Source organism: Hipposideros armiger, unplaced genomic scaffold (assembly GCF_001890085.2).
Source record: "Hipposideros armiger isolate ML-2016 unplaced genomic scaffold, ASM189008v1 scaffold_126, whole genome shotgun sequence".
In the NCBI taxonomy this organism is placed as follows: Eukaryota; Metazoa; Chordata; class Mammalia; order Chiroptera; family Hipposideridae; genus Hipposideros; species Hipposideros armiger.
The window spans coordinates 2,715,933-2,743,087 of NW_017731476.1; the positions used below are offsets into that span (position 1 = coordinate 2,715,933).

At 57.1% G+C, this 27,155-nt stretch overlaps 4 protein-coding genes across 12 annotated transcripts in view; 2 read left to right on the top strand and 2 right to left on the bottom strand.

Moving 5' to 3' along the window:
- Positions 1–336: 336 nt before the first annotated feature.
- BAIAP3 (BAI1 associated protein 3) lies at positions 337–14,243 on the top strand. 4 transcript variants are annotated; one of them, XM_019648667.1, is made up of 36 exons: positions 338–555; positions 1,027–1,124; positions 4,563–4,703; positions 4,901–4,988; positions 5,169–5,249; positions 5,579–5,686; positions 6,096–6,155; positions 6,295–6,361; positions 6,463–6,658; positions 6,991–7,035; positions 7,162–7,239; positions 7,358–7,460; positions 7,771–7,878; positions 7,970–8,065; positions 8,188–8,291; positions 8,465–8,585; positions 9,040–9,164; positions 9,243–9,333; positions 9,506–9,562; positions 9,653–9,750; positions 9,857–9,908; positions 9,998–10,128; positions 10,371–10,494; positions 10,571–10,714; positions 10,796–10,888; positions 10,991–11,182; positions 11,265–11,333; positions 11,427–11,506; positions 11,592–11,700; positions 12,081–12,152; positions 12,300–12,380; positions 12,461–12,581; positions 12,663–12,786; positions 12,860–13,065; positions 13,138–13,527; positions 13,916–14,243. In XM_019648667.1, exons 3-35 carry the CDS (start codon positions 4,573–4,575, stop codon positions 13,239–13,241), a joined length of 3,459 nt encoding a protein of 1,152 aa, XP_019504212.1. In that variant the 5' UTR covers positions 338–555; positions 1,027–1,124; positions 4,563–4,572; the 3' UTR covers positions 13,242–13,527; positions 13,916–14,243. The 4 variants fall into 4 exon arrangements, with proteins under 4 accessions (XP_019504213.1, XP_019504212.1, XP_019504210.1 ...); XM_019648665.1 differs by having other exon boundaries at positions 14,045–14,243; XM_019648668.1 differs by lacking the exon at positions 6,991–7,035 and having other exon boundaries at positions 337–555; positions 14,045–14,243.
- TSR3 (TSR3 ribosome maturation factor) lies at positions 14,024–16,696 on the bottom strand. 2 transcript variants are annotated; one of them, XM_019648674.1, is made up of 6 exons: positions 16,499–16,696; positions 16,175–16,394; positions 15,585–15,778; positions 14,928–15,101; positions 14,717–14,780; positions 14,024–14,423 (listed from the first exon to the last, which is right to left on the bottom strand). In XM_019648674.1, the coding sequence occupies exons 1-6, from the start codon at positions 16,608–16,610 to the stop codon at positions 14,243–14,245; spliced, it is 945 nt and encodes a 314-aa protein (XP_019504219.1). In that variant the 5' UTR covers positions 16,611–16,696; the 3' UTR covers positions 14,024–14,242. The 2 variants fall into 2 exon arrangements, with proteins under 2 accessions (XP_019504219.1, XP_019504220.1); XM_019648675.1 differs by lacking the exon at positions 14,928–15,101.
- A 14-nt stretch (positions 16,697–16,710) lies between these two features.
- Positions 16,711–22,754, top strand: GNPTG (N-acetylglucosamine-1-phosphate transferase subunit gamma). The gene is made up of 11 exons (XM_019648677.1): positions 16,711–16,815; positions 16,950–16,995; positions 17,068–17,135; positions 21,146–21,200; positions 21,266–21,349; positions 21,430–21,523; positions 21,603–21,717; positions 21,790–21,872; positions 21,956–22,087; positions 22,174–22,255; positions 22,347–22,754. The coding sequence occupies exons 1-11, from the start codon at positions 16,764–16,766 to the stop codon at positions 22,442–22,444; spliced, it is 909 nt and encodes a 302-aa protein (XP_019504222.1). The 5' UTR covers positions 16,711–16,763; the 3' UTR covers positions 22,445–22,754.
- UNKL (unk like zinc finger) overlaps positions 22,597–27,155 on the bottom strand; it is a 40,393-nt gene continuing 35,834 nt past the window's right edge. For all 5 annotated transcript variants that reach the window (XM_019648670.1, XM_019648669.1, XM_019648673.1 and 2 more), the window contains 3 exons: positions 26,470–26,672; positions 26,110–26,364; positions 22,597–25,259 (listed from right to left, as the gene is read on the bottom strand). In XM_019648670.1, the coding sequence (XP_019504215.1) occupies positions 25,104–25,259; positions 26,110–26,364; positions 26,470–26,672 (614 nt within the window). In that variant the 3' untranslated portion in view covers positions 22,597–25,103. The remainder of the gene's footprint in view (positions 25,260–26,109; positions 26,365–26,469; positions 26,673–27,155) is intronic.

A 27,155-nucleotide genomic window follows, 5' to 3' on the forward strand; every position in this document is an offset into this window, starting at 1 on the left:
AGGGAGCCGTTAGGCCCGAGATGGCGGAGTCCCCCGACCCAGGACGGCTCCAGGTTGATGCAGGCGACAGCACTGGCTGGGAGGACGACTCCGAAGGTGGCTGCGCAGCCCTTCCAGAAAAGTTTGCTCTGTGGGCCAGGCGCGTCTTTTTTGGTTTCAGCGACTTTGGCTTGTCTGGGGCCAGGGGGAGGGGGTCCTGACGCAGAGTGGAGCTCCACCCCCCCACCCCACCCGCGTCTGCACCCACCTGTGGGTTGACTGACGCCCCGCCCCCCGGGGGAGGCTCTCCAGCCAGACCCTGCGGGCGCAGAGACCCTCACCCGGCCGGGGCGGCGGTGGGGGCGCCGGGGAATCGCGGGGGCGGGGACGAAGCAGGGCGGAGCGAGCAGACCAGGTCCCGCCCCCGCCCCCGCCCCCTGCCGCAGCCGCGGTGGACCTGCTGCGCTCAGTCGTCGGCGCCAGCGGCTGCTAGCAGCGGTCGCTGTCCAGGGCGTCCCGGGGCTACTGCGAGCGCGGCGCCCGCAGGACCACGTCCCCGCCCGCGCCCAGCCCACGGTGAGTGCTGCGAATCCGTCCCGCTCCGTCGAAGCTCGGCCGGCGCCCACCAGGACTGACCCACTCCGGGAGGCCCCCGAGGCGGAGGGCGGCGGGAGATCGCAAAGACGCGCCCCAGCCCCCTCCAGTTCTGCGTCAGGTTCTGCCAACCTGTTGGAACAAAACTGAGGCCGGTGTGTGCTCGGAGGAGCGGGTCTCCTGCATTTCTGACTGAGCCACGCCGTGCGCCATCCCCTAGGAGCACAGGATTAGGAGGGGGTCGAGGGTGGTGGGGTCAGGTCAACCTGACGCGGGGGGAGACGGGGCGGAGGACCCTGGAGACGCTCTGCAGTGTTTCCCAGGCAGCCCGCTGGGGAGGAAGACGCCCCTGGCGCCGCGTCCCTCCCACCCTGCCGCGGTCCTTGTCGGACCCCTACCTCCCCGAAATCCGTGGCAGTGCAAGCCCCTTCCCTTCTCCTTTACCTACCACAGACATCTGAAGGGGTAAAAAAAATACACGCTCACCAGACCGTCTTCCGAACTGCCCAGAGCACCTGCCCTCTAACGGGGGAAAGACCCCGACAGAGCGGGTAAGGGTCCCGGCTACCGTGCGGAGCACCGAGAAGGGGCGGGGAGGGGGGAGGGGAAGGACGTCAGTGAAAGAAGTGGGAAGGAGGAACGTTGCGTGGAGACAGGTAAGGATAGGTAAGAGAGGGCCTAGGAAGAAGAACGAACTTATGGGGTAAATTCGTTTTTCATGGGTTCATTCTAGAATCATCTAGCTAACCCTTTACAGCTGGTGTCAGGCTTCACGGAGGTCTAAGTCCACCCACAGAGCTGGTTACAATGCATAATCCCTGGCCCCTCCCCAGGGATTAGGTTTGGATGAGACCCCAGGGAGCAGCATTTGTAATGGGCATTGCACCTCCCAGTGCAGGGGAGCACTGTCTGGGGAGTCAGCGAGGCCACCGAGAGGTGGGAGCCAGAAATTCATGAGGAAGAGTGAAAGGGTCTAGTGCAAGCCAGGTGGGGGCCCAGCCAGGAAGAGAAGACCAAGAGGGCCGCATAGAGAGCCAGCATGTAGGGTAAGACATCCTGCCACATCCCCACTCCCCCACACACACCCAAGGCAGCATCAGTGGCCCCCCAAATTGCCAGTGACTAAATTTCAGTGAGAAGAACGCCCCAGTGCTCTGAAGATGTTTATTCCCTCCTAGGGTACCCAGCTGGCTGTTGGGGACACTGACTAGGGAGACAGATACAGCTCTATGGTTCAGCTCAGCTGACCCCAGACTCACCTGTCTCAGAGCCACCTGTGCCCCCAAGTGAGCTAGCAGGAGATGGTCTAGAGCCCTGGGTTTGAGTCCTGGCTCTGGACTCTAGCAGGGATATTTGATGCAGCCGTCTGGGCCCAGGAGGGTCGGAGACAGGGACAGCTCAGGAAGGCGCTCCATCAGGGCCCATCACACAGGCGGAGGGGCCCCTGCAGCCAATGCGTGCTCCCTGGGGGGACGGCCACATGCCCATTGCTCACAACAGCTCTGGGTGAGGTGCTGGCTGGCCCCCAGGGCCAAGGCAGTTACAGGGTGCAGTGAGGTCATCAGCTGCCCAGGCAGCCCAGAATTCCCAGGGGAACCCGAGGAGTTTCTGGGCATCCCAGACACCTGTGCCCAGGAGCCACTGTGGCCCCCATCCTGGCAATGGGCTGAGGGAAGGAGCATGAAGGTGATAGCAGAGGAGGAGGCCAGCCCACCTGGACCCCAGGACTCAGGACGTGCCAGGAGCTAGGGAGAGCTGGACTTTGCCCCAGGCCACCTTTCCTCACCAGATAAGGGGAGCAGAGCAGCACCCCTTTCTGGGTTGGTCTGAGCATTATCTGGCGAGATGTCAGGTGGAAAATGCAGGTAGGATGCTGCCCCTCCGCCACCTTCAACATTTTGTTCTCACAGACACCCCCAGCTCTGCAGCTCAGGCCACTGGGCTCCTGCGTCACATTTGTCTCTGGGACCAGGAGCCCCTGCAGCCCCTATCACATGCAGACGCAGCTGGCGGTTTCCTTGGCAACAGCTCAAGGAGCAGCTTCTCCCCTGGCTTTGGGGTTTGCGGGGGAGTGCAGCCCCTTCCACTCAGCTAGAGAGCGGAAGGAGGGCCTGTGATGCCCTGGCCCTCAGGGACCTCACAATGGGCTGTAGGGTCGGAAGCGAGTGCCCAAGCTGCTGAGCCCCCCAATTTGTGGGGGGGCTCCAGGGGCAGGCACTGATAGGTATGAAAGAGATGGGGCCTCATTTCAGGTACCTCTGTAGGGGGACAAGCTGCTTGCCCCTCCTGTTTGGAGGTGGTGGCCTGAGCTGGTGGGGGATATAGACCAGGGATGGCAGCCCTGGACCGCCAGGAGACAGAGAGACAGACAGACACAGCTGGGCGTAGGAACCAGGTTTACTCAACAAAGTTAATTTAGGCCCCATCAGGTGCTAGGTGTGCCCCGGCCCCAGCTCTCCCTGTAGATCTTAGGATTCTAAGAGGGAGGCAGCAGATGTTAAACAGGTTTGCAAGCAGCAGCCTGGCCCCACAACTGGCCTGGGTACACAGGCCTGTGGCCTCACCTGGCTTTCCCATCACTAACTGCCTGTGAGACCCAGGCTAGGAGCTCAACTGGTTGGGTCCTTATTTCCTATTTTGTCAAGTGAACATGACAACGGCCCCCTATTCAGGCTGATGTGCCTAGGCTGGAGGTGCCCTCAGTACGTGGGTGAGTTTGCATCAGAAAGGAAGGGGGACCTAGGCAGCCAGTGCAGAGAGCCGAGGGGTGTGCACCGAGTAAGCAGAGGTGGTCTGACAGGGGGTCTGCACTTTGCCCTGAGGGTTTTCAGGAGGGAGCACCCTGGAGTTTGGGGGAGGCACGGGGCTGGTTGGTGCATAACCAGGGGAGAGGTGGGTGTCTGGATGGGCAGTGCAGTGGAAGGGGCAGGCTACCATCCTGCCCTCCCTCTTGGGGTCTACAGGGGTCTGCTGGAGGTGTAAAGGTGTCACCCCCAGCGGGGCCTTCTCCCCTGCCACAGGCTGACTGGGCAAGGGAAGCCTAGTGCCAGCAATGAGTAGGAGCAGTGAGGCTTATGAGGGGAAGCGTGGGCCCTGCCACCTGGATGGAAGGTGTCCCCATTACTCAGTGGTGCCTGCTGCTGGGGTTATTGGCTCCACCCCCTCCCAGGGCTGCAGAGTTGCTCAGTCTGAGCCCTGTCCCTCACACAGGTTCTGGCTGCACAGAACACAATGACCAAGACTGAACTGGCTCCAGGGGGCTCAGGCAGGTGGCTGCTGGGCCCAGGCTGCATTCCCCCATTGGTGGAGGGCCCTTCCCTGTTTTAACTGTGACATCTGGGCTGCTCCAAGGCAGGTGTCTCAGTTCCCATGGCAACATGGAGCACTTGGAGCAGGACAGGGAGGAGGCTGTGGCCCCATACCCAGCACCTTCCAGAAGGGGCAGGACTTGCTCGTGTTCTCATTTCCACTGACTGGGGGGAGAAGGCTCCGCTTTGGGAGATGAGGATGGGGCACTGACCCCGCTGTGCTTGGTGGGTGAGGACCTCCAGCCGCTCTTCCCCTGCATCCTGGCCATGTGGGGGTGGAGGCACAGGCTTTGCCAGGCACCACCATCGTCCCATCCCCAGAGCCACCCTGCAGGGATCTCCTATTTTGCAGATGGGGACTTGAAGGCTTAGACCAAACAACTTAGCAGGAGTCCCCGTGGCCCCCTGGGTGCCCAGCACAATCTAGGGTAGGGGGTGGGCTCTGGGGCCTCAGCCCTCCTAACTCAGTCTCTGGTGGCCATGTTGGTGCCAGGGCCCTCCACCTGCTATCTCTCCCCCAGAGATGCCCTCTCCTCCTGCCCCACAGTGGTCCAATCAGGAGGCTGTTCTCGGGAACATAGCTTCTGTGGGGTTTTGGTTCATTTAATAATTGCTTGATGTGACTGTATGGCAATGCTACTGAACCAACGCATGAGCCACGGTTGCACTCTCGGCCCTCAGGTTGCCCACCATGTCCAGCTTGCTGGAGATCAAGAGCAGCGTGCTCAGGCAGGTGCAGGCCTGTCCATCTTTCCTCCGGAGGACTGAGGAGGAGCTGGGGAGCACCAGCACTGACCCGCAGGAGCCCATCACAGGGGCCTGGTGGGTACCCCACAACCCAGGGGGAGCCTAGAAGGGTCTGAACCCAAGACCCGGGGTAGGCTGTGGACATCATGCTGTGCTCCAAGACGTGCCTTTAGTTGTATGGGCTGGTGGCTGGTCCTGGGCGGGGCAGCACGTACTGTGAGCCCTGAGCTTCGGGGAGGGTCTGCTGACCTGAGCCTGGCCTTTCTTGGCAGGAAACCGGGGGATGGTGTGGAATTCTTTGCCCAGATTCGCCTTATTCTGAAGAAGAGAGAAGGCAGACGGGGACTGCCATGCCCCGAGGTGAGGACAGGGCTCAGTCGCTGCTGCCCAGCATGGGGGGCACCCGGCCAGGACTCCCTGCCTTCCCTCTCTGAATCTGGTCTCCACCCCCCGACTCACTTCGTCCATGGATCACCCTCCAACCAGCCAGCTGCAGGAACCCCACCTTGGGAGACTCTCACCCCAGTGCCTCCCTTACAGATCCTCTTGTGCAGCGGTTTACCATCCCCCGCTGAGCCTGTGGACCCCAACCGTGGCCTAAGAGCCCTGACCCAGGAGGAGGTAAGGGGGATGGAGGTCTGGCCCCAGGGTGGCGCTGTGAGCACCTACTGTGTGCCAGGCCCAGGGTCTGGGGACAGGTGGACAGTAAAGATGGCAGAGGTGGTGGGCCAGGCCTCCCCATAGAAATGAATAAGAAACAGATCAGAAGTGAGTAGGGGCCCCCAGTGGAGGGCTTGACAGGTGCAAAGGCTCTGAGGCAGGGAGTGGGCTCTGCCAGTGGGCGGAGCTGCTGAGGGCTGGGGGTTGGGCACACAGGAGTGGGCCTGAGGAACCTGAAGAGAGACAGGGGCGTGATAGCGGGACACTCAGGGTGTGCTCCCCACCTGCAGGTAGAGATGCTGTATGAGGAAGCCTTGTACACCGTACTTTACCGTGCAGGGACCATGGGCCCTGACCAGGTGGACGACCAGGAGGCCCTGTTGGGCTACCTTCAGCAGGTGAATCCCCTCGGACCTGCTCACCCTGCTCTAGGAAGGACTGAGACCACTGCCTACCCCTAGCCCCTCCCCCACCTGCTGACGCCACTGTCACCTGAACAACACACACAGATTTGCCCTAAGTACACAGCACACACACATGTGTACAGGCAGACACACATACAGGCTGACAGGCTCACTCAGAGGGATGGGGACACACACACACACACACACACACACACACACAGTAGAAAGAACAAACCGATGGATGGACAGACCCACCTTTCCTCCTTACTTGTGTGTGCTCCCTACCACCTGTGAGATTTGCAGTCAGGCATCCTTGGCGGTGGCCGTGCCTGAGGTCCCCAGGATGATGGCCAGCCCTGCCTCAGGGATCACCTGAGCCTTCACACCTGCTCGCCCTCCGCAGGTGTTCGGCACCAGCCCCAAGGAGCATGAAGAGGCCATTGAGCATGTGAAAAAGGCCAAGGTGAGGCTGCCACCTTCTGGGCAGAGCTGACCAGAGTGCCGTGTGCAGGGAGTTGGGGGTAGGGGGTGGAGGCACAGGGAAGGGCCCTGTCATGTCCACACTGAGCCCCGGAGGCCCCTCACTACTCTTTTGCCCCCAGGCCCCCACATACGCCCTGAAAGTCTCTGTCATATGTGCCAAGAACCTGCTGGCCAAAGACCCCAATGGTGAGTGGGGACTGGCCAGGACCTTAGCTGCACCCAGGCCTGGTGACCATGGAGGGGAGGAAGGCCTGGGGTTGGGGGCTGAGGCACCTGGCATGTCCCAGGCTTCAGTGACCCATACTGCATGCTGGGCATCCTGCCGGCTTCGGGTACCCCGCGGGAGCCAAGCCCACACAAGGAGCAGCGTTTCAGCTTCCGCAAGAGTGCCAAGCGTGGCAACCCACTGCCGGCCAAGTGCATCCAGGTCACCGCGGTCAAGAGCAGCACCCTGAATCCTGTGTGGAAGGAGAACTTCCTCTTGTAAGGCCCCTCGCCCAGCTGGGTGGCAAGGTGGTTGGGCAGGGGGCTGTCTTCAATGCCAAAGCCGGTCCTGGGGATGCACGTGGGCAGCTGTGACCAGACAGTGACAGCTCTATGTGGTCTCAGTACCTGCCCCAGGGAACCAAGGGGGGGTGGGCGCGGCTGGTCATATGCCCACTTTCTAGAGGAAGAAACTGAGGCTCAGAGAGGGGCATCATGTCCCCATGGCTACACAGTCATGGACCCCTCCCTGTGGCTTCTGAAATTGTCGCTGCCCCAGCCTTGGGCAGAGGATCACCCTAGACCCTCATGGACATCTCTCTGTCTTGTAGTGAGATTGAGGACGTCAATGCAGACCAGCTACACCTAGACATCTGGTATAGGCCCTTGAGCCCTGCAGGGCATGGGGTGTGGGCGCCTCTGGTGTAGGGAAAGAGGGAGGGGGCAATTAGGGCTGGGCTAGGTTACAGACAAGCCAGGTCCCCCCCTTGCCCCTCCCCCAGGGACCATGATGATGACGTGTCCCTGGTGGAAGCATGCAGAAAACTAAATGAAGTCATTGGCCTAAAGGGCATGAGCAGGTATGGCAGGTGGGACCCTTGTGACCCCCAGATGTTGTGCCTAAAGCTTGGCCACAGGGGCCAGTGGGTGGTGGCTTCCCAGGGACCATAGGTGTGATGCCCACCCTGCTGCGCCCAGGTATTTCAAACAGATTGTCAAGTCGGCCCGTGCAAATGGAACGGCTGGGCCCACGGAGGACCACACTGATGACTTCCTGGGGTGCCTCAACATACCCGTCTGGGTGAGTAGGTGCAGGGGCTTCCCTCCCATAACACCTACTCATGGGTGCCTCACCCTTCTGGGATGCTGCCAGTTGCTATGTCCTGTAATCCCCAAAGTATCTCCCATTCTTAGGCTGGGGCAGGGGGAACTGTGCTGGGGGAGAGGGGTAAGGAGAGCCTCCTGGGGCATCTAGCGTCCAGGCACCCAAGCACTCACTCTGTGATGCTCGCCTGTGTTCAGTGGGAAGCGGAGGCTTCCCCACAGTGCCACAGCCTCTGTGCAGGAGGGGGAGGGGAGAGGATTCACCTATCTGAACCCCCTTCCTGCAGGAGGTGCCTGTGGCTGGGGAGGATCGCTGGTTCAAGCTGGAACCACGCTCCAGCGCCTCACGGGTGCAGGGAGACTGCCAGCTGGCTCTCAAGCTGATCACTACGCAGGTAGGAAGCCATGGGGAACGTGGGGATCCCTGCCCTGCATCCCAGCCCGCAACTCGGGCGGGACTGGTGACGGGTCGGCCCTGCGTTCCAGAGGGACACAGGCATGAGCCAGCGCGGGCGGTCGGGCTTCCTGTCCTACCTGCTGCTGCTCAGCCGACTGCTGCAGTTCGAGCACCCAGCCCAAGAGGTAGTGGCGCCGTCGGGACCCCGGGGTGGCCGGTCGCGGCCTGGGGGAGGCGAGCGGTGGGGACCGCAAGCGGGAGGGGGGAGGGGTCTCCCGCCTCCACCCACCTCCGGCCCCTCCCCCAGCCCAACTCGAGCAGCTGGCGGGGCGAGCTCAGTGGACCAGCGGCCACCGTGCTCTGCTTGCACGGCGCGCAGAGCAACTTGTCCGCGCTGCAGCTGGCGGTGCTGTGAGTGGGCGGGTCATGCGGCAAGGGGGCGGGACCGCGAGTGTGAGTGGGCGGGGCCGTGAGGGGTAGGGTGGTGACTGAGTGGGCGGGGCGCTTGGGGTACCTTGGAGGACGCAGCCAGGTGCGGGTCTGGCCCAACTTGGGTTCCCTGGCTCCTGGCCGGGCCCCTACAGGCACTGGCAGGTCAGCAGCCGTCACCATCAGACCCGCACCCTGGACTATGGCTACCTGCTGGGGCTGCTGGAGGACATGCAAGCACACTGGGAGGAGGCGGCCTCGCTGCCCCAGGAACAGGTGGGCTCCGCCACATGACCTGAAAATGCTGTTCCTGGAGGCTGTGCTGTGGGGCCTGCTTGGGCTGGGGCAGGCAGTGAGGGGCAGAGTTCTCGTGGGGTATTCGCCTCACAGAGACATTAGGGGGTTGAAAACAGACAAACTGCGTGATGCAGGAAAGAGTAAGTGGTATGCAATACTGAAATGGGGATGTGATGGAGGAAGGTTGTGCATGTCAGCTGGTGAGCAACAGAGGGAGTGGGTGCTGCACAGACAGAGCAGAGGGAACAGGGGGTGGTGCAAAGGCCCTGAGGCCATCTGTGCCACCAGGGGGAGCAATGGAAGCTTAGGTTGGAGATGCCCAGGAAGGAGGCCCATAAGGTGGGAGGTTGCTCCTCAGGGCAGAGCTTTGACAGGCTGGCCCCACTATGGGGACGGACTGAGGGCTCAGCTCTGAAGGTCCCTGTGCCTTCAGGAGGAGAGCCTAGCCGACAGCTTCTCTGCCTTCTCCGAGTTCGCGCTGCGGTTGCTGCGCCAGCTCCGGGACTACTTCCCTGCCACCAACAGCACGGCCGTACACCGCCTGGAACTGCTGTTGAAGTGGGTACAGCCACTGGCACCGGGTGGGATAGGGGACCCAGTGGGGCAGCCTCCAATGAGCAGTGGCTCCTCGCCCAGGTGTCTGGACAAGCTGCAGCTCTTCCAGCCTTCCTTTGAGATCTGCCCCTTCGAGACCGAGCTAAACATGGACATTGCTGCTGCCCTGAAGGTGCGTCTGGTAGCCTGGTCTGATCCAGCTGCCCAGCCCCTGCCCTGCACCACTCAGTTGTCCCTGCCCCGCCCACCACCCCTGGACCTGCTGTAGCACACGCCCTCTATCTTCTATTGCCCTTCTTTCCTCCCACCCCCTCACTACATTGCCTTGGTCGTTTCCCCTGCAGAGAGGCAACCGCGAATGGTATGACAGGCTCCTGAACACCAAGAGTCCTCGAGAGCAGGTGCAGCTCAGAGAGGGCATATTCATGGGGCGGGGGGGGGGGGGGGGAGGTACAGGCCAAAAGGCCAGTGTGAACCGTACTTCCTTGCAGCCAGGGCTGCAGCGCCTTGCTGGGCTGGTTGAGCTGGTCGACACTGTCTATGGGGACCTGCAGTCCTGCTACGGCATCTACGCCAGCCTCTTCCACAGGTGGGGCCCGGGGCTCTTCTTGCTGCTCCTGCAGCCAGCTCTTCAAGCGCTGCCACCAGGGCCGGGGGCTGGGGGTGAACAGATGTCTGAGATGTGTCTTTTGCAGCATCATCAAGATCGACTTCTTCACTCTTACCTTCCGGCAGTTGGAGCGTCTGGTGAGGCAGAGGGGTGGGGAGAGGCCTCCTGGCTAGGAAGGAGCCTGGGCTTCCTTGTCCTGGCAGCCTGACTCCACCCTTCTGGGCAGGTGGCTGAGGAGGTGTGGGTGCTGACGGAGGAGCTGAACCCCAAGATGACCCTTGAGGTGGCCTCACAGCTCTTTGAGCTCTACCTGACCCTGGCAGACATCCAACGTTTCTGGAGCAGCATCCCAGGCCGGTGGGTGTCCTGCCCCGGTCCCACCTGCCCGCTCCCCCCATCTCTCCTCCTCCACCTGTTCCCCTCCCTTACCTGCCCCCACCCCCCACATTCTTTCCAGCTTCCTCTAGGAGGGCTCTGAAACAGAAGCCCAAGGGCCCTGTGTAGGAAGCTCTCCTGGGTGCCCCTTTGGCCTGGGACCTGGGGCCGTGCTGGCTCAGGGTGCCCGAGCCGGGCGTGCTCTGACTGGCTTCCTGCCACAGGGACAGCCGCTCCCTGGCCCTTGCTGGCATCCACGCCCCGTTCCTGCCCGCCGTGAAGCTTTGGCTGCAGGTGCTGAGGGACCAGGCCAAGTGGAGACTTCAGGGAGCCGTGGATGTGGACACAGTGAGTAAGCCTCCAAGCCCAAGGGTACTGGGGCTCCTCCAGGGCCCCCAAGCCAGGCATCCTCTTGCTTTCCCAGCTGGAGCCCATGGACACCTCTTCCAAGCACAGCAGCTCTGCGGCCACTGCAAGTCTATGCTTCAGCCACATCCAGGAGCTGTGGGCCTGCCTGGCGTGGCCGGATGCCGCCCAGGCCCAGGGACTGGGCACCCAGCTCAGCCAGGTGGGAACTATGGCCCTCTGAGAAGGGGCAGCAGGGCCAGGGGATGTGGCCCACAGCTTCTGAGCTCCCATGTCTCACCAGGACCTGTGTGAGGCCGCCCTCTTCTACACTGAGCTGCTGCGGAAGAAGGTGCACTCTCAGCCCGGGGCTGCAGGCGAGGCTGTGAGTGAGCCGGTGAGTGGGCTGGTAGGCAGGTGATGGGGGCAGGAGGCCGGGTGGGGCCAGCACATGCCCACAAGGAACACTAACCCTTCCCCACCTGGCACACCTCTCCAGCTGTGTGTGGTCCTCAACAACGTGGAGCTTCTGCGCAGGGCAGTTGGTCAGGCACTGCGAGGCCTGGCGTGGCCGGAGGGGGCCGCAGGGCTTGAAGCAGGGCTCCCACGCCCCCTGCTCAGCTGCACACAGGCCTTAGATGAGGACCTGCAGAGGGAGGCCCGCACCGTGACGGCGCACCTGACCTCCAAGGTGGGCAGGGAGGGCAGGTTGGGGACCCGACTGCCCCCTCTGCACCCGACTCCCCTCAGTGCTGAGTGCAACCCTTCTTCAGATGGTGGGTGACATCAGAAAGTACGTGCAGCACATCAGTCTCTCGCCTGACTCCATCCAGAACGACGAGGTGAGTGCCTGACTGGCTGAGGGCTCAGCCTGGTAGGGAGTGTGTGTGTGGTGAGGCCCAGGCACGGTCTGGCCCTGAGAACCCTGCCCGTAGGCCGTGGCCCCGCTCATGAAGTATCTGGATGAGAAGCTGGCCCTGCTGAACGCCTTGCTGGTGAAGGAGAACCTGGGCAGGTATGGTGAACCTGGGCAGGTATGGACAGGGGCGGTGGAGTGGGGTGGGCTGGGGTCCAGTCACACATCCTGAGTGTCCCTGCAGGGTGCTCGAGGCCCTCTGGGAGCTGCTCCTGCAGGCCATTCTGCAGGCGCTGGGCGCCAACCTTGACGTCTCTGCTGACTTCTACAGCCGCTTCCACTTCACGCTAGAGGTAGGGCCTGGTGGAAGAGAACCCCCAGTGGCTCCAGGGGGCAAAGCCGCTACCCTTCTCTGTGGCCCTGCTGCCTCCTGCTGGCATGCCTGGCCTGCTCAGCCTGGACAGCTCTTTTTCTGGAAACCCACCAGGGCAGCAGCATTTTCTCTTCACCAACCCACCTGTGTTGGTGGTACCTGGGCTACTTGTTAAGAGAGCTGTCTGGCCTCAGGCACGGGCATTATCCCAAGCTTCCTGGGAGCTTTTGATGTGTCTCTGGTGTGACAAGCAGCTCTACCTCGGGCTCTCAAGGGCCTGGTGCTGCTCAAGGTGCCACCTGTCTCTGCCCACTGTCCCTAGCATTCGCCACCTGACACATCCTCCTTGCCCTGCCCTAGGCTCTGGTCACTTTTTTCCACGCGGAGGGCCAGGGTCTGCCCCTGGAGAACTTGAAGGATGGAAGCTACAAGGTGAGGCCTGGCCCTTGGGCCTCTGACAGGAGGGGAGAGGCATGGATGCTGGGGACCTGAGTTCAGCTGCTGCCTTACACTAGCCCGTGCCTGCGGGGTCACTGGCCAGTTTCACCAGGCGCCCGCTTCCTTCCTGCTTCTCCCCAGAGGCTGGAGGAGGAGCTGCGCCTGCACAAGTGTTCCACCCGTGAATGCATCGAGCAGTATTACCTGGACAAACTCAAGCAGGTATGTGGCACAGGTGTGGGCGTGCGGCTCCTCCCTGGAGCCCCTGAGCCGGGCTCAGCAGCCCATGGGCCTTTCTGCAGAGGTCCCTGGAGCAGAACCGGTTTGGACGCCTGAGTGTCCGCTGCCACTACGAGGTGGCCGAGCAGCGGCTGGCGGTAGAGGTGCTGCACGCTGCCGACCTGCTCCCCCTGGATGCCAATGGTGAGGGGCAGAGTTATGGCGGGGCGGGAGGCATGCCAGTGGCGCGAGGGCGGTAGTCTGCTTACAGCCCTGTGCCCCCAGGCCTGAGTGATCCCTTTGTGATTGTGGAGCTGGGCCCACCACATCTCTTCCCGCTGGTCCGAAGCCAGAGGACTCAGGTCAAGAGCCGGACACTGCACCCCGTGTACGACGAGCTCTTCTACTTGTGAGTGTTGCCCCCAACTGCCCAACACCCGCCAGAGCACGGAGGACTCTAGGTGACCATCCGGCCCTTGCAGCTCCGTGCCTGCAGAGGCGTGCCGTCGCCGTGGCGCCTGCGTGCTCTTCACAGTCATGGATCACGACTGGCTGTCCACAAACGACTTCGCAGGGGAGGCGGCCCTCGGCCTGGGCAGCATTGGTGGCATTGTGCGGTCCCAGGTGGGAGGGAGCACGAGGGCTGGGCAGCCCATCACCCTGCACCTGCGCAGGCCCCGAGCCCAGGGTGAGTAGGGGTCCAGGGGCAGTAGGTCTGAGGGCTGGCAGGGCCTGATGCTGCCCCACCCTCCACCCATAGTGAGGTCCGCGCTGAGGATGCTGGAGGGCCGCACCAACAGGGAGGCGCAGGAGTTCGTCAAGAGACTCAGGGAGCTGGAGAAGTGCATGGAGGCGGACCCCTGAGCCCTCTGCAGCTGCCAGCCCCAGGCCCTTCCCCAGTCCCCATGGTATCCTTGTCTCACCCTGTGGTCAGCTTTGTGCAGCCAGGGGTCATGATGCCCCCTCCCCTGCTGCGTGGCATGCGTGCTGTGGCTGAACACCCCTGGCTCCCATCTGCCTGGGTGTGCCCATGTGGTATGTACTGTGAACTCCTTATGCCCAGCAAGCATTCCCAACCCCAGTCAACTTGGAGCCTACCAGCAGCTGCCCCCCTGGACACAGAGTAGAGTGGAACAAACCTAGCCACCAGGTAAGCTTCCCCGCCTGCTTCCCAGGGAGGGCAGGTGGGCAGGCGCTGCCCTTAGAGCGTTTCTTAGTGGGTGCTGTGCCCCCCAGGGGACATTAGGACGTGTCTGAAGACACTTTTGGTGGTTAACAACTGGGGTTTGAAGGGGGCTGAAATGAGTGGCCACAGTGTTCTCGCCCTCTCTGGGCTCTAAGACCCTCCACTCACAAAGGACCATGTGGAGAAGAGGTTTGCTAAGAGCCACATAAGATCTGCAGTCCACACCTAGCTCCTAGGCCCAGGAGAGGGTCCCCTAGGTCACTCTCTGAGGCTGGGGATCAGTGTAAAGGGCTCCGTGCTGATTGGTCCCATCTGGCTTTTTCTTCCATGTACATGCATGTGCCCACACAAGATCTACGCCAATGCGATGGGCCCAGCCCCTTCTAGGCAGAGTCTGCCTCACAGCGGCTGTGGGTACCCCCAAACCCCCAGGCTAAGTATAAAGAAACAGAGGCTCACATTGGGTTCTCCCTGCCTGCAGCTTCATTCATTGGGGGCTCTGAGGCAGGACCCAGGGCAAGGCTGTGGTAGAAGCTTTGGCAGAGAACCTGACCGCGTCCAGTACTGCTTGCAGCTCCAAGGGGTCAAGGCCACCATGCCTGTCTTTGTTCCCACAAGTCCCACTGCTGTCTCTAGATTTTCTCATCACTCCACCTCGAACAATACATGTCTGTAACCTTTAGTCTCTCTGCCGTTTCTTGATTCCTTTCCAAACCTCAGTGGGGGCCCTGGCCTTGGCCCCTTGCTCCAGCATCTCCTCCTCTTCTGAGCTGCTGCTGCTATCTCCTCCATCCTTGGCTTCAGGCCTGCATGCCTCAGACTCCTCATCACTGTCACTGTCATCACTGTCCATGGGCAGCCTGGAAGAAGGGGTGTGTTCGCTAAAGGTGCCATCCGTGGCCTGTCTTGAGGCAATCCTCCCTGGCACACTGACCCACAAAAGCCCCCGGACTGAGGACAAATTCCTCCCACGCCCTCTGCTCTTAAAACCAAAACCTCTCAGTGGGAGGCCATGTCCACTTTCCCACAGTTAGAAAACCACAGTGGTGGTGTTCAGGAGACCACCCCCCACAAAGCAGGAGAGGCTGAGGCCAGAGGCAGAAGATAGCCTTGAGTCCGAACTGTCATGTAAGTGGGAAGCCCGAGGACCTACCGGGTACCAGCCACAGGCCTATTGGGGTTTGCAAACTCTCGCCCCGAGTCCACGTCAAAGGGATCTGAACAGAGGGAGCAAAGAGGACAGTGATGCAGAGGTGAGCTGAGAGCAAACTCCCGCTCACCACCTCGAGAGCCTCTCGGAAGGAGGCGGCAGGCCTGCAGGGTCCTGGCTCCCTCCCAGGGCTCACGTCCACGCCAGGCCTCACCAAGCTCCTCCTTGGGGCGCTCCTTAGCATGGGCCAGGAACACCTGCTCTGCCTGCAGCACCTCCTCTGGGCCGCTGCAGGCCGCATACTTGTCCAGGAGCTCACGGTTCAGGTCTAGGAAGGCCTTGCCCCACTTGAACTTCCGCAGCAAAATGACAGCAAGGTCTGAGAAGCCTGACGCCACAGAAACAGGAAACCCAAGAATGCCGACAATCCTTCTCCAATCCCGAGCATGTTCCCAGCCCACTTAATGCTGTCCAAGGTACTAGAAGCCCCTGCCAGACACCATCCCATAGTCTGGATAGTCCGTGCCTGCTCACCAGCCCCTACCTGTGTAGCCCACTAAGTCCCTCTGCCCACAGCTCACTGGGCCTCTACGGGGACCATGAATTCTCTGAGAATGAGTGACGGAGGGCTCTCAGGGCAGTGGTGCCGGGATAACAAGGCCAAACATGAGCGCTTGCAGGCCAGCTGTTCAGTTTGCCACCACCTCAACCCCACAGGGCAAGAACTTTAAGTGGGAGCTGGTATGGAAACTCTGGCCTGTCCAAATTGACCACCTCCTTGCACACCCTTACGTTCCTCCTGGCACTTGCCATTAGAAAACAGTGCTGGGAGAACAGCCAGACCTCCGGGCTGCCAGGCCCTGACACTCACCCAGGATGCAGAAGGTGGCTGCAAAAGCCTCTACACAGGATAGTTTGCAAGGCCGGCCATAGTTCACAGGGTTGGCGGCCACCAGGTGAGGCAGCAGTCGAAAGTGGCTTCCTCGCATCTTCCCAAATGGTGTCTCGTGCAGTCTGGCCCAGGAACAGTCGATGACAGCCACCCCCGACTGTGCAACCAGCTGTCTGCCAGGAGCAGCACAGGGCTAGGTTCTGGGGGCCAGCACCACTGTGGTGATGGACCTAGGGCAGGTATATCCCTGGAGAGTGGCCTCACTAGGAATACAGGGACAACATTCCCTGCCCCAAATAACCCCCGAGGACCCTTATAGGCCAAGCTTTTGAGGCAGCTGGGGAACAGGGGTGTTTCTGGAACAGGCTCATTTATTCACTCAACAAACGCTTGAGACATGCTTATAGCCTGGGCTGTGTTTTAGGCAATGGGGGCAAACTAGCCAGATAGCTACAAATAGGTAAGTCCTGAAAGGAATACTGTGCCAGGGCCCCGTTGTTATTAAGACAAGAGAGACCAGGCAGGCACCCCGCCCATTCCAACCCCCTCCCCCAGCTTTTCGCGCCTACCTGTCCGCGGGGGACACGTACTGGGAGCCCATGGGGCTGAGCACGAGACCACCGAACCTGTGGCCCAGGCGCAGGCAGCGCACCAGGCCCAAGCGAGCCAGCTTGCGGCCCGTGCAGCGCCGGGGGTCGCAGTGACCCAGCTCCCACATGGCCAGAGGGCAAGGCAGCCGAACAGGACCTGGGCCGCCCTCGTCCTCGGCCGCCTTTGGTTCCACGGACGCTGTACCAGGCAGCAAAGGGAACCGGGCTTCAGTCGCGGCTCAGCCGGCCCGCCGGTCCTGGGCCTCCGACCCCAACCCCACTCCCTGATCACGCCCCACTCACCGCGCAGCGCGGCGCCCACCTCCTCGGCGAAAGTCTCCAGGGAGCAGCCCGCAGGGCGCCGGGAGCGGCCGCCTTCGGCCCCCGCCCCGCGCCCTGCCCTCCTGCGGCCCATAGCTGCGAGCAGGATCCCCCACACACGCGAGCACGCCCCTCTACTAGCAGCCAGACTACGCCCGCCCGCGCGGGGCGCTACTTCCGGTCCCGACACTCACGTGACTCGGCGGCGCTCAGGTGACCACGCGCCCGCCCCGCTTCCGGCGAAGTGATGGCGGCGAGGCTGGTGCCGTGTTTGCTGCTGTTCGGGCTCGCGGCGCGCGGTTAGTGTCCCGGCCTCCTGCGCCCCCTGCCCAGGCCCCTGCGACCCCCCACCCCCACCGACACACCCGTCCCCGCGCCCCTGCCCCGGCTGCCGGCCCGCCCGCCTTCCTTCTCACTGCCGCGTTCCCCGTAGGGCCGGCGTCCAAGATGAAGGTGGTGGAGGAGCCCAACACATTCGGGTGAGCAGCCTCGCGGGGCGCGACGGGGCGGCTCAGGGCCCGGTTCCCCCCTGACCCTGCCGCTTCCCGCAGGCTCAACAACCCGTTCCTGCCCCAGACCAGTCGCCTTCAGCCCAAGAGGGAGCCTTCACCCGTGTCTGGTGAGTGCGGGACCCTGGCCGCGGACGTGGTGGCGGCCAGGGAGGGAGCGGGGAGCTGTCCTGGGTTCCCGACCCGGGTGGAAGGGGTCAGCGCTCAGGAGCCTGCTGGAGGGAGGCCGGGAAGGGAGGGACGGACTCGGATGAGGGGCCCTCGAAGTTAGGGCCTGGAGGCTTTATGCATGCCTTTGTCAGCCTTTTAACATTATTTTTGAGCGCGCGATAATACTGCAGGACGTTCTTATACCAAGTTAAACAGTTGCCCCTGGGCTTAGTCCTTTATTTCCTTCTCTAGAAGTGACTTCTGTTAACAGGAGTTTGGTATCTATCCTTCCAGACGGTTTGTATACTTCGTTTTTACATTTATTGAAATGATCATACGGTTTTTATGCTTTATTTTGTTAATGTGATTTATCACGTTGATTTATGGATGTTGAACCATCATCCTTGCATCCCTGAGATGAATCCCACTTGGTCATGGTATAGAATCCATTTAATGTGCTGTTGAATTCAGTTTGCTAGTGTTTTGCTGAGGGTTTTTGCATTAATGTTCATAAGGGATGTTGGTCTTTCTGGCTTTGATGTCAGAGTAATGAATACAGCCTCAGAAAACTGGGTCAGGAAGTGTTCTCCTTCAGTTTCTCTTTTGTTTTTTGTTTGTGGAAGAGTTTGAGAAGGATTGGTAAGTTCTGTTTCTAGGAACTTGTCCAATTCATCCAGGTTATTTGTTGGTGTACAGTTGTTCATAGCATTCTTATACTCCTTACTTCTATAAAATTGGTAATGTCCCTACTTTCATTCCTTTTAATAATTTGAGTCTTGTTTTCTTAAGTTAATCTAGCTAAAGGTTTGTTGATTTTGTTGATCTTTTCAAAGAACCAACTTTTGGTTTCACTGATTACTTCCTTCCTTCTGCGGCTTTAGGTTTAGTATGCTCTTTCTCTAGTTCCTTAAGGTGTAAAAGTTAGGTTATTGATTTGAGATCTTAGTTTTCAATGTCTTTACAGCTATAAATTTCCCTCTTAGCATTGCTTACATTGTAAACCATAAGTTTGGGTATCTGGTGTTTTCATTTTTGTCTCAAAGTATTTTCTAATTTCCCTTGTGACTTCTTTGACCCAGTGGTTGTTTAAGATTGTGTTATTTAATTTCCATATATTTGAATCTCCCACTTTTGCTGCTGCTGCTGATTTCTGGTTTTCATTGTGATCAGAAAAGAAACATGATTGATTTCAATATTTTAAAATTTATTAAGAACTAGTTTTGTGGCCTAAGATATGGTTTATCCTGGAGAATGTTTCATGTGTACTTGAATAAAAATGTGTATTCTGCTGTTGTTGGGTGGGGTGCTCTGCCTATGTCTGTTAGGTCTCATTGGTTCACAGTGTCATTCAAGTCCTTTACTTTTTTAGAAGAGGGGTATTGATGTGTCTGAGCATTGTATTACTGTGTTTCTCCCTTCAATTCTGTCAGTGTTTGCTACATGTATTTTCAAGCTCTGACATTTGGTGCACATATGTTTATAACTGTTATTATCTTGGTGGATTGGCCCTTTTATCAATATATGTCCTTCTTTGTTTCTTTTAATAGTTTCTGATTTAAAGTCTATTTTGTCTATTACTGTAGCCACCTAGCTAGCTAGCTCTTTGGTTAATAGTTGCATATCTTTTTCCATCCTTTCACTTTCAAACTGCTTGTATCTTTAGATTTAAAGAGTCTCTTAAAAGCTGTATATAGTTGGATTTTAAAAATGCAGTTGGGGGCTGGCCGAGTGGCTCAGTTGGTTAAGAGCTTGCTCAAGAGTTTGAGCTCTGAGCAACAGTGGTTCCATTCCCGGCCTGAGCTGAGCAGCCGCTGAGCTGCCAACAGGTGGCAGGATGGCTCAGCTTAAAAAAAAAAAAATTGCATTTGGACAATCTATGCCTTTTACATGGGGAGTTTAATTCATTCACATTTAAAGTAATTATACCTAAGGAGATACTGTGGGTTTAGTTGCAGACCACTGCAATAAAGTGAATATCGCAATAAAGTGACTATCGCAATAAAGTGAGTCACACATTTTTTGGTTTCCCAGTGTGTACAAAAGTTATGTTTACTGTAGTATATTAAGCGTGCAATATAGCATCATGTCTACAAAACAATGTACATACCTTAGTTAAAAAATATATTACTGCTAAAAATGATAACCATCATCTGAGCCTTCAGTGAGTCTTTTTAGTTGGTAGAGGGTCTTGCTTCGATGTTGATGAAAGAAATATCTGTAAAGTACAATAAAGTGCAATAAAATGAGGTATGCCTGTATTGATAAGGAAGGACTTACAGGAAACAAATAAAATGGCAAAAGTTTGTGTTGTAACTTTTTGTCCCTCATTTCCTGTTAGTTTTTGTTGACTTTCTAGGTGACATGTTTCATTTCCTTTTCATTCCCTTTTATGTATATTCTACATATAGCTGTTTTCACAGTGGTTATGTAACATGGGAAGTACGTAACATCCTAAAGTAATTAAAGTCTAACTTGAATTTATACCAGCTTAACTTCAATTTCTCCAACTTTGTTTTTAACAAATTACCTCTTTAAACATTGTGCACCCACCAACATAGATTTATCAGTTTTTATGATGCATCTTTTAAATTCTGTGTTTACAAGTCAAAATTACAATACTGGCTTTGTAACTGGCCCATGAATTGACAGTCTTTCAACTTGGAGGGCCCTCTTCAGCGTTTCTTGTAGGGCAGGTCTATGTACGTTGTACTCCCTCAGCTTTTCTTTACTTCATTTTTGGAGGTTATTTTTTCTGGACATAAGACTCCTCTGTTGACAGTTTTTTTTTCTTTCATCCTAATACTGCTTTCTGGCGGCCAAGGTTTCTGCAGAGAAATTGGCTGATAACCTTATTCAGGACGAGCTGCTTTCAAGACTTGGTTTCTGACATGTGTCTCGCTGTGAATCTCATTGAGTTCCTCATACTGGGAGTTTCTTGGATTTGTATCAAATCGAGAAGTTCTTGACTCAAATAGTCTCTCTGCCCCTTTCTTGCTTCTCCTTTGGGTGCTCCTGTGTCCCCCACAGGTCCCTTAGGCTCTTTTCACGGATTCTTCCATGTGCTCAAATCTGCTGTTGAACCCCTTGTGTGATTTTTCATTTCAGTCGTATTTTTCAGCTCCAGAATTTTTTGGGTTCCTAGAATTTCTGTAATTTTTATCTCTTTGATCACATGTCGTTTTTCTGATACCCTTCAGTTCTTTGTAGTCTCCTTTAGTTCTTGGAGCATATTTAAGATGGTGGTTTAAGTCTTTAGTTAAGCCCAGTGTCTGGGCTTCTCCCCTGATGGGTTTGTCAGTTTTTCCCTTTGAATAGGCCATGTTTTCCCATTTCTTTGTATGCCTTGCAATTTTTTTTTTTATTGAAAAGTGGGCCTTTGAAAAAACAGACACCTCTGCCAATGTTTGTAGACTGGCTCTGTGCCTCTATTTCCTAGAGTCTCTCTCACCCCCAGCTTCTCCCCAGGGCCTTACATGGTCTGTTGTGCATCCACCGTCCTCTCTTGCCCCCAAATTCGAGGCTCTAGGCCTCCTTTTCCCACCTGAGGTCTGGATTAGGCAAAACGGAGACCAGGCCTCTGGTAGCCCCCAGCCAGGTTGCAGCTAAGGTCGTCCTGCTCCCCACGACCGTGCTGGGGGGCGGTGGCACAGGGCAAGAGAAAATGCCACAACACTTGTGCTTTTGTTCTTGGGGTCCCCCTGCTTTCTGTAAACCTTTTCCAGAACTACTCTAAGGTTAGTCTAGCCAGTGTCTGGTTTGTCTCGATGTTTCACAGGCAAACGAGCTTGGAGCTTCCTAGTCTGAGGTTTGGCTGGCATCACCCAAGCTCTTGTGCTCCATTTTAAAAGTTTAAACCAACCTTTTCTCCCAAATGGCCCCAGTTTTGTGGGTTGTCAGTTTTTTCTGCCTGGCCTGCGTTTCCACACATCTGCCCTTGCACTGGACTCAGTGTCGCCTTCTCCCCTTCCAGGGCCCGCGCATCTCTTCAGACTTTCTGGCAAGTGCTTCAGCCTGGTGGAGTCCACGTGAGTGAGGAGAGGGGTGGCAGGGGAGGGGGCTGGGACACCCCTGACGGTGGCTGTACCCCCAGGTATAAGTACGAGTTCTGCCCATTCCACAATGTGACCCAGCATGAGCAGACCTTCCGCTGGAACGCCTACAGTGGGATCCTCGGGTGAGCTGGGGATGGGGAGGTGGCTGTGGGCTCCTGGGGGTGGCGTCCCCAACCCAGCCTCACGCTCTGCTCCTCTCCAGCATCTGGCATGAGTGGGAAATCACCAACAACACCTTCAGGGGCATGTGGATGAGGGACGGCGACTCCTGCCGCTCCCGTAGCCGGCAGAGCAAGGTGGGCTGTGTGGGAGGGGCAGGCCCCTGGCTTCCCCCCCACCAACCAACCCACCAACCAACCAAGGCTTCCCTCCCAGGTGGAGCTTACCTGTGGAAAAAGCAACCGATTGGCTCATGTGTCTGAGCCAAGCACCTGTGTCTATGCACTGACTTTCGAGACGCCCCTTGTCTGCCACCCCCACTCCTTGTTAGGTAGGATGCTGGGGCTGGTGGGGGTGGGGAGGTGGAGGGGCTCGGCTAAGGCTGGTTTCTGTTGAATCTCAGTGTACCCTGCCTTGCCCACGGCCCTACAGCGGAGGTGGGACCAGGTGGAGCAGGACCTGGCTGATGAGCTGATCACGTCCCAGGTGAGGTGCTGGGGCAGGCACCCTCCTGGCAGGGTGTAGCACAGCCAGGAGCTGGGAGTTCCCTCTTCCTCCTCGCCCTGCAGGGCTACGAGAAGTTGCTCAGGGCACTTTTTGAGGATGCTGGCTATTTAAAGACCCCAGAAGAAAGTGAGTCTGCACAGCAGGAAGGCAGAGTCCAGGGCCTGGTGTTTGAGTCCCTGGAGAGCTGCAACAAGGTACAAATTGGGGATTGGGGCTGGGCTGTCTGCAGACACCCTCCTGCCAAGGGGCCTGACTTTCCCTTCTAACTGTTCTGTTCCAGGCACACAAAGAACTGTCAAAGGAGATTAAAAGACTTAAAAGTGTGCTGACCCAGCATGGCATCTCCTACACGAAACCTACGGGTAAGTCACGCAAAGGGAGGGGGCGAGCCCACCTGGGGACCTGCAGCCTGGGAGCCATATCCTGACCTGTCGCCGCCTGGTATTTTGGCAGAAACCTCCACCTCTGAACACTTGGGCTCCAAGACACCCATAGCCAGGACAGCAGAGCAGCTACAAGGTGACCCAGGGTTGCGTGGGAACACCTTGTGACCTGGGACTGGCATCCTACAGCAGGAAGGAGGCAGACCGGGACCCCGGTGCAGAACGCGCAGTCCCGGGAAAAGCAGTACAGGTGGAGGACACACATTCTCTGTGCCATCCCGTCAGCAGCTCTCAGGGCGGGGCTCATAGATGCAGGCAAATAAAGATTCAAAGTTTTAATTAATTCCCATACTGATAAAAATAATTCCATGAATTCTGTAAACCATTGCATAAATGCTATAGTGTAAAAAAATTTAAACAAGTGTTAACAACTTTAAACAGTTCACTACAAGTAAATGATTATGCATTATAAATACTACCTTCTGGGTTAAGAAAATTCCATTCCAATAACATTTTCATCTAAATACTCAAAACAAACATACAGATTGGGAGCTTCCATAAATTAATCCACATAAAGCGTCCACACTGAGTTGAGGTCTGCTGACCAGTTACATGAATGGTGTGATGATATATTACCGCTAATATTGAACAGTAGAGCTGAGAGCCGCCGCTGAACACCACCCGGCTTCTGCTGCTGCACCCAGCACTCCCCCCTCCTCACCCACAGATGGGACGGTGACCCTGAGAGGCCGAGCCTGTCCCCAGCTCAGCTTGTGAGGCCTGCAAAGGGCGGCTCCCTCGGAGGACCAGGGCCACTGCAGGGGTGGGGAGGACCTTACGGAGCAGCCCTAAAGTGCCCGGGCACCTCGGGAGTTCTACTCTGGGTGGTTCTTTGGTCTTCCCACCGCACACCTGTCCTCAGAGCCAGTCCTTGACCTGATGAGAAGGGTGAGTGCTCAGGGGCTACGCCCCCTGCCCCAGCTGTGAGCACTGCACCTCCAGTCCCCCAAACTCCACAGAAAGAACTGACCAGAGTAGCTTATAAATAGACCTAAAGCTTAATTGTTCTTAATTGTTTATAATTTGAAAATGTCTAGGCTAGATATCAGTCATAAACACTGTCCTGTTATCCCAAAAAAGGCCAGAGGCCTGAAATGGAAAACAAGTACATAAATATTAATAAAAATAATTTTAAACAGTGATAACAGTAGCACAAAATATACGTAATTTCTAAGAGCTAATAAATCACTATAATTAAAAACAATGTAGATTCACTAAAACCAAGTCAATAGTTACCTTTAAGTAGCGGGCTAGCTGCGGAATGTCATGGATCCACCTTTAAAATGACAACTTTTCTAACAGTTTGTCTTACATTAAAAAACGGTTTAAACTTCTTACTATAGTAAATACATTCTAATTTGGTCACTGATAAAAATTTTTACCTAGTCACTTTGCACTTTAAAAAATGCTATTAAAAGTCTTTGGCAAAGCCGGAGGCGAGTAGAAATACGTGTGTTCACGTCCAGCCAGAGGGGCCGGTATCTGCTCCCACCCCCAGCGGCAGGCTCTGGAAAGATTTTTCTCACGGCAATTGAGATCTGCTTTGCCGAGAGCCAAGGTTGGGTAAACTACAGACATATTTTACTTCTTCCCAGATTTCTAGGAAAAACGACCCACTGCAAACCAGAGTAGTTTTCTTGTCATCATTAAAATCAGACCCATTCTCAGGAGTATCTGTGCCCCGGCCTTAAAGCCAGGTTGCCACTTGAGGCCCGAGGGACCCACAGCAGAGCCAGGTCCTCGGGGCGGCCCCTCGTCCAGGCACAGTGTTCATGTCCTTGACCTGTGGTCACACAGATGACATAATACATGGATGCACAGATCAGGCGACAGGGCTGGCTAGACATGTCGCCCTAAAGTCGAACACATCAAAGCTTGGTGAGCCTGTCCCACGTGGGCAGGAGTCCTGGTGGTCCCAGGAGCAGGGAGGGACCACGGGCCAGCTGGGACACCCGGCAGCCAGCTGTAGGAAGGTAGGGGGCACCGCTGCCTGGCAGACGCACAGAACACGGCTCTAAAATTTAACATCCCCCTCAGCTGCACCTTTCACTAGTATCAATTGTCTTACAAAGTTTCAAGGGAGAAACCGAATGGGCCGTTTTCTTCACTTCTTTTGCAAGGCACAGGCACTTAGAAAAAGTGTTCACGGGTCCTGGATGTGTGATCAAGTTCTCTCACCTCACGGCGTCAGGCTATAAAACTCCAATTAGTGTGCACATGCACGAGTTTAGGGAGAGTTCCTTTTCTAAAATTAGAAACATCTAAATGTATGTCTTTCAATAATCACTCTGCTATAAATACTATTTGTTTGCACTTAATTTGAAACCTGTAAAAATCCTAGGCATTTTTCACTACTAGATAAATGCTCATTTCATAAGTACTAATTTCAGAATATGAAATCTAATATATTTACCATACTATGAATTAACAATAAACTGATAGGAAATATTTTAAGTTCACAGTACACATATAAAGCTTCATATTATCGCATATTAAAAAAACATGAACCTAGAAAGCAGCTTATAGCAACTTAGACCGTCCATCTAAATTCTTCGGTTAACAAAGTGCTTGGCCGGGACCCGAACTCCCAGAATGTGGTCACAGTAGTGTCAGGACCGCAAACCCTTGTAATTACCGTGCCCGCCCAGACCCCACGCGGTGGGTGTGTGGGTTTGCCTTTAAGGTCTGCGAGAAGAATACCATGAAACCGAGGGTGCAGCTCAGGGCCGGGTCCCGATGTTGGTGGCACCAGGAAGTGTGGCCGCCGTCACCACTGGAGGGGCTGGCCCTCGCAGTAGGGGCACTCGGGCGCGCCTGCTGCGCAGGGCTCACAGAGCACACGGTGTTGGCAGGGCCGCAGGACGGCGCCGCGGGCCCGCTCCCCGCACACCACACACTGCTTTGCTCGGAGCTGGAAGATCACCTGCAGGCAGGATGAGTTGGCGGGGTCACAGGACGCCCCTTCCCACCACCAGCCCCCAGCCTGCCCAGAGGTGACACGAGAACATGCAGGGGCCACCCTGGGAACACGAAAATGGGGTGGGAGCTGCTGCTTCTCAAGAGCCTTGGGTAGAGGACTGGCTCCCAGGGAGAGGCCAGGATGCCACACTGGCGTGGGAAGGGCCGGGCCAGGATGGAGGCCAGGACCTGCAGCTGGTCCAGTGGGTGCCAGGATTTGGGCTCAGCAGGACCCTGACACAAGACCCAGCTCTCTGGCTGAGGGAAAAGCCACAGCCTGGGAGATGGCACCTCCCATCGGGTGAAGCCATCAGGTGTGTGGGTTGCAGCCAGACCTTGGCCACAGTCATTGAAGGGGGAGAGTGTGATGAGAGGCAGGGCCATGGAACCTTCCGGATGCTCTAACAAAATGCTCTGGTGTGGAAGGAGTTTCTAGCTGATCTGAGGGCAGTGGTTTTTTTGCTACACCAGAGAAAATGAAATCAAGCCAGGAGGTGGCCAGTGACCCTGGAGGGTGACTTCAATGACATGCCCCAGACATACACCATAGTTCCACCTCTGTGAAGTGAGAGGGGCATCCACACTGTCCATGAGGGCACAGCGGGCAGTAGTAGAGGGCAAATGTGGAAGCTTCTGGAAAGGAAGGGCAGGGCCAGCCTGGCAGGGGAGGTGGTACACATTCCCTGGAGTAGAGCATGGCCGCCACCTGAGATGTCGGGGCAGTGCTAGGCCAGGTCCCAATCATCATCTCCCCGCTCCCCATACACTGCCGGGGACAGACACCTGGTACCTTGGAAACCCAAACCAGGACTCACCCCGTCTACCGCCTCCAAATCCAGGCGCAACTGACTCTGCAGCGAATGCAGTTTGGGCAGCGGGATGGCGCCAATGTCACGGCAGCCCTGCAGCCCGGGGAGCGCGGACACGCCCCGGCCCTCCAGCTCCTCCTGCAGCTGTCTAAACTGGGCTTCCACCTCCTCCTTCTTCTGCAGCGCCAGCTGCCGGGCGCTGTCGGCTGCCAGCGCACGTTCCTTCGCCTCCTTGGCCTCCTGCTGCCACGCGTCGCAAGCCTGAAATGCAGGGGGCTGCAGTGGCGGGCGTGGGCACGGGGGCACCCTGCATGCACACGGGGAACACCAGTGTCGCCTGCGTCACGGCCCCTCCCCAGTGCTCACCTGCTTCACCTGCTGCCAGGACTCTTCCCACTGCCTGATCTTCCTCTTGGCCTCGTCCAGCTGCCGCCTGACCCGAGCCAGTTCAGCACCATTTGGACTTGCGCTTGCAGAGGACGCAGGGCCAGCATTCAGAATGGGGGATGGGCTGGGAGAGAAGCTGCCAGAAACAAAGTCCCAGATGCTCCCGGGGACGCCATTCAAGCCTAAGGGAGAAGGAGACAGGAGAGGTCAGCCCCCGCCATGCTGAAACATCACAGACATCTCCTAGGCAGGCTCTGCGACCTCTGGGGCTCTGCTAACAAGGCCGCTACCCCTTATCTTCTGACCAGGCCCCCTTCCTGCCACCTGTGGGATTTAAACATAAAAGGAAATACATGCAAAGTTTCTGTGACTGCATCGTGTGATGCAGCAGTTCTCAAACTCTGGTCCCAGGAACCCTTGACACCTGTGGAATCCTGAGGCCCCCAAAAAGCTTTTGTTTACTTGGGTGGCACCTGTTGACACACAGAGTCTTGTGTCACATAATGGGGGACACTTTGAGAAAATCACCATTAGGCAATTGCATCATTGTGCAAAACAGAGTGCACTTACACAAACCTCTATGGGTGCACCCTAATCCACACCCAGGCTCGATGGTGCAGCCTACTGCTCTTAGGCTTGCAAACCCGGGCAGCATGTTACTGCAG

What these genes read in the sequence shown, in the direction of transcription:
- BAIAP3 (XM_019648667.1), top strand. Translation starts at nt 4,573, where the DNA reads ATGTCCAGCTTGCTGGAGATCAAGAGCAGCGTGCTCAGGCAGGTGCAG. An exon ending in TCGAGCACCCAGCCCAAGAG is followed by an intron (nt 8,066 to 8,187) that starts GTAGTGGCGCCG and finishes CCCCTCCCCCAG; the next exon opens with CCCAACTCGAGCAGCTGGCG. An exon ending in ACTCCATCCAGAACGACGAG is followed by an intron (nt 11,334 to 11,426) that starts GTGAGTGCCTGA and finishes CCCTGCCCGTAG; the next exon opens with GCCGTGGCCCCGCTCATGAA.
- TSR3 (XM_019648674.1), bottom strand. Translation starts at nt 16,610, where the DNA reads ATGGGCCGCAGGAGGGCAGGGCGCGGGGCGGGGGCCGAAGGCGGCCGC. An exon ending in TACGTGTCCCCCGCGGACAG is followed by an intron (nt 15,779 to 16,174) that starts GTAGGCGCGAAA and finishes TGCTCCTGGCAG; the next exon opens with ACAGCTGGTTGCACAGTCGG. An exon ending in GCGCCCCAAGGAGGAGCTTG is followed by an intron (nt 14,781 to 14,927) that starts GTGAGGCCTGGC and finishes CCCTCTGTTCAG; the next exon opens with ATCCCTTTGACGTGGACTCG.
- GNPTG (XM_019648677.1), top strand. Translation starts at nt 16,764, where the DNA reads ATGGCGGCGAGGCTGGTGCCGTGTTTGCTGCTGTTCGGGCTCGCGGCG. An exon ending in GGAGCCTTCACCCGTGTCTG is followed by an intron (nt 17,136 to 21,145) that starts GTGAGTGCGGGA and finishes CTCCCCTTCCAG; the next exon opens with GGCCCGCGCATCTCTTCAGA. An exon ending in CCCGTAGCCGGCAGAGCAAG is followed by an intron (nt 21,524 to 21,602) that starts GTGGGCTGTGTG and finishes CTTCCCTCCCAG; the next exon opens with GTGGAGCTTACCTGTGGAAA.